The 19,126-nt window shown below is 37.3% G+C and overlaps 1 protein-coding gene across 1 annotated transcript in view; it reads left to right on the plus strand.

The window, feature by feature from the left end:
• The window catches only part of CUNH3orf70 (chromosome unknown C3orf70 homolog), a 56,330-nt gene extending 37,210 nt beyond the window's left edge, over positions 1-19,120 (plus strand). The window contains exon 2 of the mRNA XM_011382192.2: positions 17,728-19,120. Within this exon, the coding sequence (XP_011380494.1) occupies positions 17,728-18,284 (557 nt within the window). The 3' untranslated portion in view covers positions 18,285-19,120. The remainder of the gene's footprint in view (positions 1-17,727) is intronic.
• The last annotated feature ends 6 nt before the right edge of the window (positions 19,121-19,126 follow it).

A 19,126-nucleotide genomic window follows, 5' to 3' on the forward strand; every position in this document is an offset into this window, starting at 1 on the left:
TTTATTGAGGCTGGATTTATGGCCCAGAATATGGTCTGTCTTGGTAAATGTTTCATGTACACCTGAGAAGAATGTGTATTCTGCTGTTGTTGGGTGGAATGTTCTGAAAGGTCAATGAAGTCATGTTGGTGGATAGTTTAGTTATTTCTACTCTGTCCTTATTGATTTCCTTCTGCTTGTTCTCTCACTTATTGATAGAGAGCTATGGAAATCTTTGATTATATTTGTTGTTTTGCCTCTCTCTCTTTGAAGTCCTGTCAGTTTTTGCTTCAAATATTTTGAAACTCTGTTATTAAGAACATAAACGTTTAAAACTGTTATGTCCTTATAATTAATTGACCCTGTTATCATTGTGAAATGACTTGTTTAAAATCCCAGATAATATTTTTTACTTTGTCTAATATTAATATAGCCACTCTAGATTTTTTTTTTTGATTAGTGTTAATTATATTCCTTTACTTTTAACCTTTGTCTTTCTATTTGAAATGCATATTTTTAGACAACATAGAATTGGGTCTTTCTTTTATCCAATTTGATGTTTAGGTTTAAGAGTGTCATCTTGCTATTTTTATTCTCTGTTCTTTGTTCCTTTTTCTCTCTTTTGTCTCCTTTTAACTGAGAAATTTTTGATTCCATTTCATTTCCTTTGTTGGTTAATTAGCAGTGATTCTTTGTTAATTTAGTGGTTGCTTTAGGGTTTAAAGTATTAAACGTATCATAGTCTACCTTCGAGTGATATATCACATTATACATAGTTTAGGAACCCTGCGATAGTATACTTCCATTTCTCCCTTTCTGGCCTTTATGCTGTTGTTGTCATGCATATTACTTTTACACATGTTACAAATTCCATAATACATTGTTTTTATTCATATAGTCATTTATCTTTTAATAAGTTTTCAAAAAATAAGAATTTAAAGAATATATTTATCCATATAGCTTCTATTTCTAGTCTTCTTCATTCTTTGTGAAAATCTAGATTTCCATCTGGTATTATTTTCCTTCCTCCTGAAGGACTTCAATTTTTTTTTTTTTAAATGCAGATCTAGTAATGAATTCTTTCAACTTTTACATGTCCGAAAATATCTTTATTCTTGACTTTTGAAAGATATTTTCTCTGGGTATAGAATTTTAGGTCGACAGTACTTAAAAAATATTGTTCCATTGGTCATTGCTTGCATGTTTTAAACAAGAAATCTGTTGTCATTCCTATCTTTGTTCCTCTGCATGTTTTACTCTGGCAACATTAAAAGATATTTTCTCTTATCACTATTTTTTTTGAATAATTTCATATTAAATGAATCCAATTTTTTAAATGTAGGCTTGTATTTTGTATCTTTTTTACATTTTACATTCTAGAGATTCATTTCTATTGGATTTTACAAAAGTGTCTGCAATAGATCGAAAATTAATAAAAACAAACAATAACCAAAGGATTATTATGACAGATTGTTTGAGACACCCTAGGTTATGGATGGAACTAATGTTTTTTCTGTGTTCTGTTTAATTTTGCTTTTTAAAAAATTGAGATATAATTTACATGCCATAAAATTTACCTTTTTAAGATGTACAATCAGTGTTTTTTATTATATTCACAGGGTTGTACAACCATCACTTTCCTGAAGCACAAAAGTTTTTGATTTTGATGCAATTCAATTTATTTTTTTTCTTTCGTTGCCTGTGCTTTTAGTGTCATCTCTAACAAAACATTGCCAAATTCAAAGTCACAAAGATTTATCCCATGGTTAAATCTTTACCTCTTAAATTTAGGTCTATGATATATTTTGAGTTAGTTTTCATACAGGTTGTATGATAGGGGTCTAACTTCTTTGTATGTGGATATCCAGTTGTCCCAGCACCTACTTAATATGTTGAACACATGGAGTACAGTTATAATGATTGTTTTAGTGTCTCTACTGATTTCAATATCTGTGTTAGTTCTGAATGGATTTCAATTGATTGATGTTTTTCACATTATAGGTTGTATTTTCCTCCTTATTTGATATATATGATAACCTTTGATTGGTTGCCAGCATCGTAAATTTTATCTTATTGGTTATTGGACATTTTTGTATTCCTGTAAACATTCTTGACCTATATCTGGGATGTAGTTAATTGGAAATGGTTTGATCCTTTCAGGTTTTGTTTTATGATTTTTTAGGTAGTTCAAGAACAGCGCTCACTGTAGGACTAATTTTTCTCTTGCTCTAGATAAGATCTTCCTGAGTCCTGTCCTCAATGCCCAGTAAATTATAAGTTTTTCTCATCTACCTGGGGAGACCAGCTCTGTGTGAGTGGCGGGCACTATTCCCTGTAATCTTTTTCAATGTTTTCCTGGCCTTCAGTAGTGTCCTCATATGTATGTATTCATCTGTATGCTATTGAATACTCAAGGAGACTGTGTAGATCTCTGTGTTTCTCCCTGCACCCTCTCCTCTATGGTATTCTAGTTTTCTTAGTCTCCCTGGACTTTCAGCTTTGTTTTTGTAGCTATGAGAGTATTTTATGAGGCTTTTCCTACCCTCCCCTTCACTGTGGCCAGGAAATTGTTTCATGGCAGTAAGTTTGAGAACTTGTAAGGCTTGCCTATTTTGTTTTCTGTCTTCAGGGGTAATTGTTTCTTTGTTCTCTAATGTTCAGTGTCTTGAAAACCATTCTTTCACATATTTTGTCTGGGTTTTTGTTGTTATCTTGTTCAAACTAGAAACCTGGAAATCACCTTTGGCCCTTCCTTCTCCCTTACTTTACGTATCAAATTATCAAGCCTTAAGAACTTATCCCTTTCTAACTTTCTCTTTTGTTATTGCCTTTATTTAGGCTCTTACTCATTTCTCTCCTACAACCTAAGTGTAGTTTCCTGTTTTCTTGACCCTTTCATTTTTCTTTTATATTATTGACAGAGTGGTATTTTTAAAACAAAAATATGTTCTGACCCTTTTCCTCTTCACTTAAGATCCTTCAATGATTTCCCATTATCTTCTGGATAAAATCTGTGTATATAGCATGACATACACAGCCTTTTGCGGCCTCTGCTCATTTCTTCGGAATCTTCCTTCTTACACTTACTCCAGCCATAATAAAGTGCTTTAATTTTCTGAAAACTTTTGCTGTTATGCACTCCTGTGTTTTTACACATCACACTGTCTGCTTGATGTGACCTTTTCCAGCCCCACCAAGTTTCTAGCCACTAGACAGCTCAAGCATCACCTTTTACAAGTATTTACTGACTCCTGTGGTCTATTCCTCTCCTGTTTCTCTGCTCTTCCTCTGTATTCTGTATGTCATCCTGTTAACAACATTTATCACATCACACTGTATTGTATTTGTTCTTTTTCGACTATGATCTAAGAGAGGAATGACAGCTATTTTCCAATGATGATCCTGGGATATATAGGCATCAAGTAACTAGAAAGGGGATGCGAAATTTGGACCAGAATCATATGAAACCCAGTATTAAAACTGAAAATACCTAAAGGAAATGAAAATAAATGAAATAACTCAATATCTGAGGCTTTTAACATTTTTAGTTTGATTTTGCAACATTGAATTGGAACAGAAGACTCAGAATGCAGTTTGTCTTTATTCATGGTCACAACCAGAATGAAATTGCATAAAGAATAATGTCAGAAAAAAAAATCAATATTTTAAAATATTTAAGAAGCTAAAGTATCGGAAACCAAAGCAGGTGGGAAAAAGTCCTGCTGGCGATATTTATTAGAAAACCTGACAGAAATATCTAAAAAAAAATAACTCATTGATGTATGTGAATTCCATCATTTTGTTATAGGGGCATCAGACTAGATATAGCTATATAATCTAATAAATTTAAAAAATATAATACACATGCATGTTTGCCCTTAACAGAAGGAAGTTGGGGACTTCTCAGTGCTGCTTCTTTCCAGCTGGCCTGAGGAACAGTTGAAGATGAGGTAGAATATCTCTTTTTGGAGTTGTCTCATCAAGGAATAAGGCAGTGGACTACAGAGTTGGAAATATTTTTCCCAATTAGTGGAAGTTATATATATGATTATATTACCATGGCAATATCTTATCACCATTGCCAGTGAAATGAGTCCAACTATATTAGTTATGGTTCTGCAGAGAAACAGAACTAATAGGTTGTATGTATGTATGTATGTATGTATGTATGTATGTATGTATGTATAGAAAGAGATTTATTATAAGGAATTAGCTCACACAATTATGCAGGCTGGCAAACCAAAATCTGCAGTGTGGGCTGGCAGGCTAGAGACCCAGGAGAGTCAATGGTGTAGATGCAATCCAAAGACAGTCTATTGGAGAATTCCCTCCTGTTCAGACGGGTTCTTTTTGTTCTATTAAGCCTTCGACTGATTGGATGAGGCCCATTAACATTATGGAGGACAATCTGCTTTACCCAGAGTTCACCAATTTAAATGTTAGTCTCATCCAGAACACTCTCCAAGTTGACAAAATTAACCATCACATCCATCAAGCAGTAAAATAGTTTTGAGTAGTTTTGAAATTAGTTTCCACAGGCAGTAAAATATATGAGTATATCTTTTTTTTTTTTTCCCCTGTATGGGTTCATAAAAATGTTTACTATAAAGGAAAATCTTTCTGTCTTCACATCATTTTATAATCCTTTGAGGTTTTCTGGGAAAACTATAGATATTATGAATTATTAGCATTAATCAGTGAACTCTAGGAAATATTTGATTTGAAAAGAGTGTGGCCTGCTACTATTCCAGACAGAAACAATAAAAGCATCATTAATCTCTTTGTCTGAAACCACCGAGAAGATCTCACCTGACATTTTAGGTTCATGATCTGCAGAGGATTCACCGAAATCTTATTTGGTTCTTTATTAGCAACATTAAAAAAAAATTTCACAATTGGTATGCTTCTTTCAAGAACAGCTGGGGATCTCTCTGAGCCAGCCATCTGCACAGTTAGACAATTTCCAGGATGCTTTTATTTGCTTAGATTAGCCCAGGCACACAGGAACTACTGCACCTGGACATGCTTCATCTTTACTGTGGGGCTGGTGTCCGTGGGAGTAATTTTTGTTTTTTTAATCACAACCTGTCTCCTGAAGGCCTGTGGCTTTGTTTCTCTACAGGGATCATACTTGTGCTTGTGTTACCTTTTTTCCTTAATGTTTTCAAATGATAATTAAAAAACTCATCAAACCCATAGAAATCTCAGTTGGCCTTGAAAATCTGCATTATCATATTACCAAATCTCATTGATGAACCAGCAGGCTAAAACCATACAGGGATCTGCTGTGGTAGCCATAAATTAGCAATGTGGGCAAATAGGTATAAAGCTCCCACAGTGCCCATCACAGTTCTGAATGTCTTAGGTTTATTTTACATGCTGTTCCTACATGCTGCTCCAGTTTTGTCCAGAATCAGGATTTCTTTTCTGCAGTGATCTGTTCTACCGTTTTCGTTCCACATGCTATGCTTCACAGGCAGAGGTGCTTCCTTCTTGTCTCTCTCCATTGTTCTTTTCCTAAGCGATTGTATCCTAGGGAAAAGAGTTGTACTATGCTTTGCCCACCACGATGCTCTGCTTTCATTCATAAAGCTACTGAATGTTACTCTTAACCTACCTGCTGAATTTTTTCAGTCTGGAATTAAGATGAACATATATTGGTCTTTTATGAAGGCTGGTTCTGATTTGTTTTCCTGGTTGTTTTTTCAGGGAAAGGACTTTTAGTTCAATAGTTTTATATCATTTTTTGGAGGAGAATACTCAAGGGTATTCAATAAGCTCTCTTTGTTTTTCTTAGTTTTTTCTTTTGACATTATTGACATAGTAATAGTCAGGTAGCAAACACAATGTTCTTTTAAAAATAAGTTTTAGAACATATTTTTCTAAAATCCTCCACTAATAATATTAAACTTAATTGTTTATCGGTTTGTCCAGTTTTAAACATCTAAAGAATTATTGGTATTTTAAGACATAACATTTAGATCTATTAGTCTAGATTCGAAATATATAAATGACTTAATTTCTTAATGTAATGCTTATATTTTCTCAGTAGACAAATCAGGAAAGTACCACCTACAGGAAATCCCACACCTTGACCTTGGTCATTAAATCAGTGTGAGTCTAATCAAGAGATAGAAACCGTACAGTAGATTACACAGAGAGGAAGTTTAATATAACGTTATTACACTCTAAGAAATAAGTGACTATAAGATATAAGGAAACACTATATGGTTCCCTAGGGTTGAGGAAGAATACCCAGGAAGGATAAAGGTGGAAGGAGGACCCCTCTCCAAGGCTGGAGTTCAGACCTTGTTGGAGAAAGTGTATTCAGCCCACACTTAGTGGAGAAGTTTGCTACTTTGCTAAGGCTGTACTGGTCTGCAGTTGCTTGACAAGCAGGAAGCAGCCCTCTGGAGTGCAGGGAAGGCATGGGCAATTAGCAGTTAAGGGTGTAGGTGTATAGGGGGGCAGAGGCTTGATGGGCAGGAGAGAATAATGTAGGCAGAAGGCCTTGGGAAGGTTGGTTCTGGGTGGAGAGGGCCACAGATATCACTAGGCCAGGCCAGGATTGCAGGGTTTCCAAGGAACCACATAATCTAGGTGCTTGGTCGGGGCAGAGATCTAATAGATTTCCATATCCGTTGACTCCTCACATGTGCCAGACACAGCAGAAGAGTCGTCTTTTCCTGCAGTGTCCCTCCAGTGTTCTCTACTGAGAAAACACCATCAGGCTCACTGCATTGCATGCTTAAAGGAAGTTTGTTCGCTATGGTAGAACACATAATGAAGGAAAAATTCGGAGTCGAAAGGCAACAAATTGATAACTAGCATATTTATAGTCTCATTGTAATCTGGACCCTTTCTAACCCCCTCTTTACTGTTTAGTGTCAACTGTGGAGTGACTCCTTCCATATATTTTACAAACCAATCATTGTGACAAAGAGGTAATTGAAGGACAGAGTACCATCATCTGAGCCTCCTTGTCCCCGTTCAGGCGTAGTTAAGTGGATAATTAAGTAGAGACGCTATTTAGCTGTCAATACTAAATTTGTTACTTCTTATCCCTAACTCTTTGGATTTTCCAATGGCACTGATTTCGAAATTGGCTATCCTAACCATAGGTCTAAGAGAAATGAGAGGTAATTATTACAATCGAGTAAACAAAAAACATGAGGAATATATTTTCTTACACTGGAAAATATAAATATCAATAATTTGGTTTTAAAGTGCATTTCATTGATACTTAGAATGTGTTTTATTATTGTGACTAATTTATTAAAAAGTTCCAGAATACTATGTTGGTTTGTATAAATTTGAAAATGAGGTTCCTGAATAATGTACAGGCATGGTTTCCTGCAAAAATAACTTTTAACAAAGATACATTTAAAAAGATTCTGTAAACAATGACTGAGTCCCTACTGAGCCCCTATGCTAAGCACAGATTCTTTAGATGCTTCAAGATCTTACTTTTTTTAGATCAGGTTGGCTGGTTAGCATCCTTTCCTTGTGAATTTCTGAACTTTTCATCCCCAGATCAATAAATAAATGTAACAGATATCTTACACTGTTTCCCTTAGCTTTGTCAGGAATGTCTGTCTATTGAATTAATGACTGCTAATACTTATTTGGGGTCTGTAGAAATATATGGCTGTGTGCTAGTGGAATGGCAGAAAACTATGCCAGAGTCATCATGTTCTAATTTCCACTTGTGCTGCCTCCCATTGGGAGTTTCTCTGCTCTCAGAGTTTTTTCTAACTGCAGTTTTAGAAATCTGTTGTTCAGTCTGATAACTCAGCCCATGCACTGTTGATTTTTGCAGAGAAAGGCAGGAGGCCGAGATGGTCTTATAAAGTGCCCATAAGGTCAAGACTTATTAAAAGAAATCAAAGGTAATGACATCATCATCATCATATCATCATTATCATCATCTTGAACATTATCATCATCCTCATCAATCTTCAGCTAAAAACCGATGGTACTCATACAGCTTTCTCACCATGTAATGATCCATAATCAGCCATTTTCCCATTTATGCCTCTTTCCCTCCATCAAGCTTTTCTCGGTGTTTTCCTGTGTCTGCAGAGTGCAGACACTTAGTATATACTGGTTGAGTCTCTGTGCTCTGTCAGCAAGCATCTTTTTCTTTCTGAACATATGGTTTTCATGCTTCATCTTACTCCCAGTGACCCATCCTTAAGCGAGGACTCCCTCAGCTTTCCCTTTTCTAACCAATTACTATATTAAAACCAGCTCTGCAGAAAAGCTCTTGGTGAATAAGTAGGACTTTCCAGATTGAGTGGAAAGAGGTAGATATATTCGCTCCGTGAAACCCTTATTTGGCCACTTAAAAGGAACTGCAGGCTTGACAGAGTTCTCATTCTCTGCCTTTTTTTTTTTTTTTTTTTTTTTAATTTTTTTTTTTTTTAGCCAGACTTCTCAGAATGTTTCTTAACTCTGGTCATAGAATGGGTTCTTTCTCAACTGGAATTGTCTGTGTCTCCAAGTTCCATGTGTGTCATTGTGCCAGTTTGTTCATCTGAGTGGCTCAAACTGTATCCAGTCTCCCTGTTTCAGTCAGGCTGGTCACTCCACCACCCCTTAGACATCCCATACTTCTATCTCTGGATTTTAGCCCAAGGCATGCCGCTTCACTTTCTTTTGCCTGAGTCCTAGCTCTTCTTCAGTTTACATGTCATATTTTCCTCAGAGCCTTTTGTAAGCCCTTCCAGCCCTCCTTTACTCTGAGCTCCTACACCATGTATAATGTACACGCCACAGCATACTACTTGTCTTTCCTCTTGTGTTTATGGATGTTTGTGTGACCCAGACTGGATTGTAAGAGGGATGCATTTTACACTTCTTTTCCGCCTAGTTGTTAAAATACACAAGAGTTGTTGCATGTATCGTTCTCTTAAACCAGTTGACTTGGTTTCAGGTAGGACTAAACATGGTTTTAAAAGTATAGAGCCTTCGTTACATCTCTCTTCAGATTGTCTGCTATAAACTGGCAAGTGTGGTGAGTACTTTCTCTATTGTTGGTTTATGGTACTTTTAGAAATGTTATTTTTAAGGCAGGTCTCACTGTACCAGCTGTTCATACTTCAGGTTGTCAGAAAGTGCTCAGAGCAGTGTGGATTGTAGAAGTCTGTCAGTGAAGGGTTCCTGCTCAGGACAGTTTGCTCCATAGTACTTTCTTCCACCTCTTCCATTCCCTCTCTCATTGATTCAACTTAAGTCCACATCTGAGCGTGAAAGTGGGGGAGGGGTGATAGCCTGGTTGTTGGAGACTGTTTAGTGTTTCAGATTAGGTTTATCTGTGCTCGAACTGTGAGAGGAACAGACAGAAATGGAAGTGAGTAGAAGAGCAAAGCTAGTCGTGTCACCCTCCCCTTAAAACTGTGCAATGTCTTTCTACTGCATAAGAGAAAATTCCCAATCCTTAACGTGGCCTCTGGGGCCCTGCAAGGTCTGGCCCCCACTACCTCGTCCCTTACCATTCTCCTTCTTGCTTAACATTTTCCAGCTGCTCTGGCTCTTCCCCTTTGCCTGATTAACGCCCACTCAGTTCTAGGACAACATGTATCACATATCATCACTTTCTCAGGGATTGTCATTCTTGACACCCCTTCCCCTCCTCCACCTCCGTCCAAATCACACATTCCACATGTAATTTCCAATCATCGGTTTTGCTTTTTCTTCCTGTCATTTCTTGCCTATTTTTCTTTGTGGTTCGCTTTAAAAGTTAATGCTTTAAAAGGTAGATACCACTAAACACTTTAACACCTGAGGAAACAGAAAAGATAGGAATATTAACAATTGGATAAAAGTGAAACAGCTAATAAGCATAGCTGGGATTCAAATCCAGGTGCATTTGACTCCCCACTCATTGTCCTTAAACCTCAAGATCCAAGGAGTGACCCCTGTATATCTTTCTCTACCCAGCCATGTGACTTTAGATCAGAACAAGATGCTCAAAAATCCATAACTAGCCTTCTCTTAACCCCCATTTCTTCTCTTTCCAGTCCATCTTCGTATCTTTACCAGACCGAAGTCTCTAAAATCCTTCTTACTTACCTCCTCAGTAATCTCCAGTGATTCACCATTGTTACCAAAACATGAATACATTGGCCTTTCATTCTAAGCCCCATCCAGCTGCCATCTTCCTCACAAACTTTATCTTCCATTTCTCTCATGGTCAACTCTTTGAACCCAGAATGCCCAACTGACACATTCCTGCTCTGAAACTGATCTGGAGTGGTTCTGATGGCTACTCCACAGGTCCATATCTTTTAATAGTCATGTAGAATCCTCCAATGAAGGCTGAAATCGTGTTTCACTTCTTGGAGAATACCCTTGTATATATTCTTATAGTTTTACTCAACTCTTATTTTTATTTTTATCTTCTACTCCCAATCTGATAGTTCCTTGAAGCATGACTACATATTGTACTACTTTTTATTTCCTCGCAGCATCTGATTTACTAGTATAAACATTGTAGATAGTCAATAAATATTTGGTAAATGAATAAATAAACCAGGCTGCTGGTTTTCTGTCTCACCGGGGCTTTGCTTTATATTAATATGCTCCACTGCACTAAAGAAGGTTATACAATTTGAAAAATGAAGAAACTAGGATCTTGCATAAATTTCTGATTGGGGACTTCAACATATTGGGCAATATATGAACTTTAATGTTCTCATAGATCAAAGTACAAAAATATTGGTATATTGACTGCCAGTGGGCCAGAGTGGAGGGAACGGCCACAAAAAAATATTGATTATAATTAATGTATGTTCTTTTGCTTTTAATTTGTGATATGCTACTCAACTTAGTAAATAATGGACATTGCAGAAATAGATGAATAAGAGTATTTAACATTACTCTTAATATAATGAGTGCCCTTGGGAATAAAATAAACATAATTGTGATTCACTGTATAAAATCAAAGAACTGAACTGTGGATGCAATTTCCCTTAGGCCATTCACTTTTTTTCCAGTAGATTTACCTTTTTAATTATATTTTGCTTAGGCTAATTTTAAAATTACTTTGCATTCCCTGAGAGCAGTGTACTACATGTGTCAAGGGGACACACATTTAACAGTCATAAAACTCTCTGTAAAAGCAAAAAGCTATTTCCCCCCAAAGGATCTTTTTAGAGAATCAAAATGACAACTGATCCTAAGAAAAAAAATAGAAAAATTCAACAAGGTGCATATTAGTAACTTAACCGGGCATCTGAATTATTTTTTTTCTCTCTCTATATATATATTTTCTCTTCCCTTTGTGTTCTACAACCAAAAAAATGCCTTCAATGAAATGTATCTGCTGTGTATTTACACTATGATACAACTTAGAGTTTTAGTTGAAGTTAATGGCAGAGAATGTCACTGTAAATTAAGAGCATTATCCAAACCTTCTTAATGAAGTAATGAATATCCTCCTGAAGAACACAAGATGTCACAAGGCCTGGGTCCTAGAACTGACTCCTGTCTTAATAAATGAGCTTGAGGAAGTAATTAACTCTTCTTTTTCTTTTAACCAAAGAACTAGAATGAGAAAGTAAATCTTTTTTAGTGTGTCATAAGCCCTTGTGAAACTCCAAAGGGGAAGAACAATCAGAAAGATCATGAACCAAGACTTTAAAGGGATAATGGGAGTTACTTATTTAGTGGTTTTGATTGGTCTTTAGTTGAGAAATAGCTGTAAGTGTTGAACCAGGTTTCCTGAAAAGAAACAAGATATATGAAATTTATTTTTCACTTACTGAACACAATTGATTTTTATGATCTTAGTATTGTATAATCAGTGTCATTACTAAGAAAGTGATTTCAGTTCCTTTGTAAAAGATTCCAGATAAATTAATGGGCTCATGAAGTTTATTTTAAATGTTATATTATTTTAAAAATGGATGTTAAGTACTGTGATGAGATTTAGTCTTCATTTTCCTATGAATGAGTTTTGTGAGCGATTGAATGTGTTATTAGCAAACTAAGATTCTACTTTACAGGAATATTTTGAAAACAAGCTTAAGATTGTGTAGGAGTTCTTAAGAAAAGGAACTAGGGATCCTTGGAGAAATGGCAGATTCCTGGACTGGGGCAAGAGGAAGTACAAGATAAGCCAGTAACATGGTGCCAGAAAATAAGGAAGTCTTCAAAACAGGATGGGGGCATGTTGAAAGGACATGTGTGCTAACTTGAAGGACCTCTTAAAAGCTAAATCTGGGACAATCTGAATAAAACAAATAATGATAGTAACAGGTTACAGTCCATATAATAGAATAAATTTCTATGAGTCAATGTTACATAAATAAATAATTGAATAAATAGAGGAAGAAGAAGCTGCTCTTGCTGACATAGATTTCTAATTAATAAATATAGAAGGAATGATAGAAATAGGAAATCACTGGCAAACACCAGAGTAATGATTTTTGTAGACCAAGTCCACCTATGCATGCTAAAATTAGCAGGTGGACCGTATGATGAGAAATAGGATATTTGCATAGTTTCAAAGTATCTCTTCACAAGATACTTCATAATTTCAAAGAGAAAAATACTAACTTTACAGTGGAGAAACTTAGACAAATACCACATTAAACAAGTGTTCAAACTTATCATCTGTAATGAGATGTACCGAAAGCATGTACCTCCTGATAAAATGCACTGAAAAGGGTATATTACTTCTATATTTTTTCTCATTGTTTTAAATTATATATTTTATTTTGAAAAATTATAGATCCACATGCTGTTTTTTTATTGAGGTATAATTGACATACAACATTATATTAGTTTAGTTGTACAACATAATGCTTTGATATTTGTATATCAAAACGATTACCATAAGTCTAGTTAACATCTGCCTCCATATATAGTTACAGATATTTTTTCCTTGCAATGAGAACTTTTAAGATTTACTCTCTTAGCAACTTTCAAATGCAACACAATATTAACTATAGTTGCCATGCCATACGTTACATCCCACAACTTATTTATTTTATAACTGGAAGTTTGTACCTTTTGACTTCCTTCACCCATTCTGTCTACCCCCACCCCACCACCCCGCCCCCCACCTCTGGCAACCACCAATCTGTTCTTTATATCTATGAGCTTGGCTCTTATAAATTCCACATATAGGTGAAATCATATAGTATCCGTCTTTCTCTGTCTGACTTATTTCACATAGCATAATGCCCTCAAGGTCCACCCATGTTGTCGCAAATGGCAGTATTTCATTCTTTTTTTTATGGCTGAATAATATTCTTTTGTGTATATATATGACATTTTCTTTATCCACTTATCCATTGATGTTACACTTAGGTTGTTTTCATATCTTGGCTATTGTAAATAATGCTGCAGTGAATGTGGGGTGCATAGATCTTTTTGAATTAATGTTTTCATTTTCTTTGGATAAATATCCAGATGTGGAATTGCTGGATCATATGGTTGTTCTATTTTTAATTTTTTGAGGAAACTCCATACTGTTTCCAGTAGTGACTACCAGTTTTTACATTCCCACCCAAAGTGCATTAAAGAAAAATAGAGATCCCATATATCCTTTACCTATTTTTCCCCCATGACAACTATAGTTGTATATCATAAGATACTGACAACGATACAGTCAAGTTACAGAACATTTCTGTCAGTACAAGGCTTCCTCATATTGCCCTTGTATAACCACACCCCTTTAAAACTGGCTTGTTTGGAGTTATAAGAATTCTTTACATATTCAAAATTGTATGAAGTTTTCCTTTCAGTCTATTAATATAGTGAATTATACTAATTAATTTTTTAATTTTAAAAATCATGGTAAAATGTACATAACATAAAATTTACCATCATAACCATTTTCAGTGTACAGTTTAGTGGTATTAATATAGTCATATTGTTGTGCAACCATCACCACCACCCATCACTACCACCCAGAAATCCTTTCATCCTGCAAAACTGAAACTCTATACCCATTAAACAGCTACTTCCCATCCCCTCTTCTCCCCCAGTCTCTGGCAAACACCATTTTTTCTGTCTAAGAATTTGACTACTCTGGCTGTCTCATATAAGTGGAATCACAGAATTTTTTTTTTTTTTTTTTTTTTATGACTGGCTTATTTCACTTAGAATAATGTCCTCAGAGTTCATTGATGTTGTAGTATGGATTTCCTTATGCTTTAAGGCTGACTAATATTCTATTGTATGTACACATCACATCTTGTTTATCCATTCATTATGGACACTTGGGTTGCTTCCATCTTTCAGCTCTTGTGAATAATGCTGCTATGAACATGGTATACAACTGTCTCTTTGAGACTCTGCTTTTCAGTTCTTTGGGGCATAGAACCAGAAGTGGAATTGCCAGATAATATTGTATCCGGATCCTTCTTTTACTGTACCTCTAGTTTGCTCTTCTCCAAGCCCAGACTCTGAGTATATTTTCCTTTTAGAGATTTAAGTTTTAAAAGTTCTCATGAATTTATTTTTGTAACGTTGTAAATCCTTAATTAAGAAGATCGTTTAGAGAATAGAGTATAGCAGTTATTTAATTTCCTGGCTGTGTCCAAAAATCCCTTTGTTTTAATCCTTGCTATTGCGGAAGTAGGTTAGTTCATTTTATTCTCTTAGTAAGTGCAGTAGAGTGGACATAATTGAATTTCTCTGATGACTCAGGATCTTGTGGTGGTTCAGGGCTATCACTGTGAACATCGATTCACAGCACAATGCACAGAGGACAGAGGTGATTAGAGATTGGAGCAAGGCACTAACCCCTCTGAACTCTTTACAAAACTAAATGCTCGAGGAGTTTATTATTTATGTGTTTATAAACAAATCAAATAATATAGTATATAATATTTGAAAAATGTTTGCTAAACCTTGTTTCTCATCGGGCCATCTTTACTATTTTTCTTCTCTGCTTTCCTCTTTGCATCTGTGTCCCACATCACCAGGTATCGGGGCTGTCTCTCTTGCTCTGAGTAAGCACATTTAGTAGGTTAACTTATAGAAAGTTAACTTATGGAATCTGGAATACAATATTCATTTTCCTCTCCCAGCTGCATTTCTCTTTCTTTCACTACACTTCAAGGAAATAAAATGGTGCTTTTGAGGAGAAAGGATTAGAGAAAGAGAAGAACCGAGAAGCGAAAAAGCACAGAAATCAATTATGAGGAAACACAAAGGAGAGGAAGGGAAGAGGAGGTGGGGCAAGGGGTTAAGTGAGAGTTGGTTTGAAGAGTCCCAGAGTCAAACTTTAAGAGTCTCTCTGTCTTTGGACTAAAGCCAGAACCCTCTGGATCTGAAGATCAATTGCCGGGAACCTTCTATGGCTGTGACAAGCAGGTCACTAAACCAGGGATCACTTTGGCTGGAATAAATGTAATTAGCATTCTGCAATAAGCAGTTCTCCAGTGCCTGCCATCCACAGTCTCCTGAGCTCAATAACCACCAGTCAAGAACAGAAAAGACCAAACCTCCGTTCCAGATGTTTTGTTCACCACTCCGTAGACAGAATGGAGTAGTTCTCCAAGTTCTCTAAGTCCCTTCTCTGTCCACTGCCTGGACATGTCTTTCTCTAATCCTGGGGCTGGTGGATTGGAGGGTCTGTCTTCTTTCCCTTCAGTTGATGAGCCCGTGTGTAATGCTTGGAAATAGAGGTCCTACCGTGCTAAACTGTTAGCTTTTACCTGATTAGAACTCTGCCTGACAAGGCGTAGTACCCATTTTTTATAGGTAACAAATGAAGATGCCTGGTATATTTTAAACATCATTTCCCAGGCAGATAGGACAGGTTCTTCACCCTTGTATTTTCATAGGGTTTACATGACACATGCCTAGGCTTGGAAGCAGACCTGGCAACCCAGAGTCCTCACAGTTTTAAATGTACCTTTTCTATGTGTTACTCCAGAATGGAGTTGAACATATTTTTAAGGTAATTTAATTACAAAGAAACAAGGGCATCTAAGCCTGCTTTTTTTGTACAGAAGACAAAAACAAGTGAAAAATATAGGCACACTTGATGTCTAATAGATTACTGATGTTGCAGTATTTGTGATTTGAAATTGCTGTTCTACTTAATTAATTTACTTAAACAATCTAAGGTAGTTTTTATTACAAATATGATTCCTATTCTAGAATTTTCAGTCTGACCAAGAAATAAACAGGAGCAGGTGCCATGCCCAGTGAGTGATTTGCCTGCAAAGAGATGCTCCTGAGGATGTCATAAGTCATTGGTTCTCAACCAGGGTGATTTTGCCCCACAGGAGGTATGTGACAATGTCTGGAGACATTTTTGATTGTCACGCCTGGGGAGGAGCCGCTACTGGCATCTAGTGGGTAGAGGTCAAGGATGCCGCTAAACATCCTATACTGCATAGGAAGGCCCCTACAGCAAAGAATTGTCTGGTCCAAAATGCCAGTAGTGCTGAGGTTTAAAAACTCTGTCATAAATACAGGCAGAAGATACAGTACAGACTGATGGATAAATAACTACATTAGGAAAAACCCAAGCTGGTGCTACTGTCTCTGGGTTTTTCAGGATTTGTTTTCCTTTCATATTTCTATTTTGAAATCATTTTAGACTCACAGACTAGGTAATTCTCATCTCTGTATCTGTTTCCTTAGCACTTGGTACTTGGGAGGCTTTGCTAAACGTTAAGTGAAGTCAAAGAGAAGGAAAAAGACATACCAGGAACAGATTCATTTAGGGTTCACTTCCATGTAAACTATGTGAGAAACCCAAGGGTTCAGAGCAGAGGGGAAGGTTTGTAGATAAGCTGCTTGGTTTCCTAGAAATGGGTAGCAGGTCACCCCTGCACCTGCCTGTGCCTTTGCTTCTGCTTGGCTCATGTTGCTTGGTGCCAGTGGAGTTGGTGTCAGGAAGAACATCTCCTACTTGGGCCACTGATGAGCTTTGGTCTCGAAAGAGATCATTTCACACCCTACATCTTACTCCAGCCATTGAGGGTGGCCAGCTCAATCCTGTCGGCCAGGGGTCCCCAACCCCCAGGCCACGGACCAGTACCAGTCTGGTACTGGGCCACACAGCAGGAGGTGAGCAGCAAGCGAAGGAGGGAAGCATCATCTGTATTTGCAGCCATCTCCAACTCTAGCATCACCGCCTCAGCTCCACCTCAGATCATCAGGCATTAGATTCTCATAGGAGCAGTGGTCCCTGGTGCCGGAAAGGTTAGGGACCGCTGCTATAGGCCATTACCTATTAAATACATGTGTATACATATTGTGATTAAAACACAGAAGCTTAAAAATTCAAAGTTTTCTGTAATCCTGATAATAAATTGGCATGTATTCCTCCAGTTCCTGAATGTGTATATTATCATATAATTATTAAAAATAATGAAATTATAATTTATCGTATTATACTATTTTACAACTTGTATTTTTACTATACTATATCATGGACGTTCTTTATCTAGAACGAGGAGTAAATCATTTAAAGTTGTCTATAAAATAAGGATTATAGTATCCAACCACCTACTTCAGAGGCATTAGACTCAAATATAAATTAAGATTTGTAAAGTGTATTGAGATTCTTAGATGAAAATGCCATGAAATTATGTACCATGCTGTTTTTAATTGATTATAACAATGTGGAATGATTCTATGACGAGTTTCTTTCGAAATGTCATTGAAATATTTTTAACAACATTCTAAGGCCTCAGAAAGCAACCATTATGGCTGCGTTACTGTAGTTTGTGTAATGCTCTCAGATCTCGAACACCTTTGTTGTGTTCCCCACAGGCAAATACGTGTATCAGCCTATGACCCCCGTGGAACAGCTTCCGAGCACGGAGATTCCTGCGAAGCCTCAGGAACCCACAAATACCATTCAGATCTCAGTCTCACTCACCGAACACTTTCTGAAATTTGCATCTGTCTTCCAGCCTCCCCTCCCACCTGATTCACCAAGGTACTGTGTGATCTCAGACCTCTTTATTGACAACTATCAGGTTAAATGTATCAATGGGAAGATGTGTTATGTGCAGAAGCAGCCGGCACCGCATTCTCACAAAATGAGCCCTGAGGAGGTCTCTGCACACGATGCCTTAATTTCAAAAGAGAGTAATACACCAAAAATAGATCACTGCTCTTCTCCCTCAAGTTCTGAGGACTCTGGGATCAATGCAATTGGGGCTCACTACGTGGAATCCTGTGATGAGGACACAGAAGAAGGAGCAGAACTGAGTTCAGAGGAAGATTACAGTCCAGAGAGCAGCTGGGAACCGGACGACTGCACCCTTCTCTCCCCATCGCAGTCTGATCTGGAGGTGATCGAAACAATAGAAACCACCGTGTGAGCTTCCGGGCAGGAAGACACATCCTCTGATCCACACTGAGCTTTCTTGTACTTTCATCTGATGGATCCTTTTTCCAGTGCAGTTGGTATTTTCTACCTGTCTCTAATAACCATAGCAGTTCAGTGGTCTGCTGATTAGCTTCACCCTTGAATTAGTCTTATAACTAAGATTTTTTTTCTTATAAACGGTTTTCTTTTGTATCTTGACTTACTTTCTATGTAGCATCTGGTGTCATTAATTGTGACCCAGCCTTAATTTCACAGGGAACTTTGCAAGTGATGAAGCGATGATCACAGAGTGTCATGCATCAGGTTGAGGAGCTGCCCAGAGTGAAGGAGACTGCATTTTCTAAATAGTCAGTTCTTCACAGAACAACTCTTGGCGTTACTTTTGGAGTACTGACAGGCACCCTTACTGCCCTGCTGGCCCCATATGGGAATCAGCTTACGTGAGGGGAACAAAGTGTGCACTGGTAGATGCCATTCTGTCCCTTTTACCTGCTCCCCACCATCTGCATGGGGCTCGGCCAGTGTTGCCTGGGTTACTTCTAGGAGGGTACCGGAGGCCAGCTCGGCTCCTCGTAGTGACCAGTGTCTGCGCAACCTTCCATGCCCTGGGGTGGAGCCAGACCTTCATTTAAGAGGAGGCGACATCTTCAATTTCATGCTCAATCCGGCTTTAGCTGAGCACCTACACTCTGCAGAGTGCTCTGGGGATATAGAATGAATAAGACCTGACTCCCCATGAAGCGGGACCCACTGTCCAACATGGGAGATACCATATGCAGGTCACAGTGCCCAGAATACTCTGGGAACCCAGGAGAAGGAGAGATGTACCTGGCT

Source organism: Pteropus vampyrus, unplaced genomic scaffold (genome assembly GCF_000151845.1).
Source record: "Pteropus vampyrus isolate Shadow unplaced genomic scaffold, Pvam_2.0 Scaffold14, whole genome shotgun sequence".
NCBI lineage: Eukaryota > Metazoa > Chordata > Mammalia > Chiroptera > Pteropodidae > Pteropus > Pteropus vampyrus.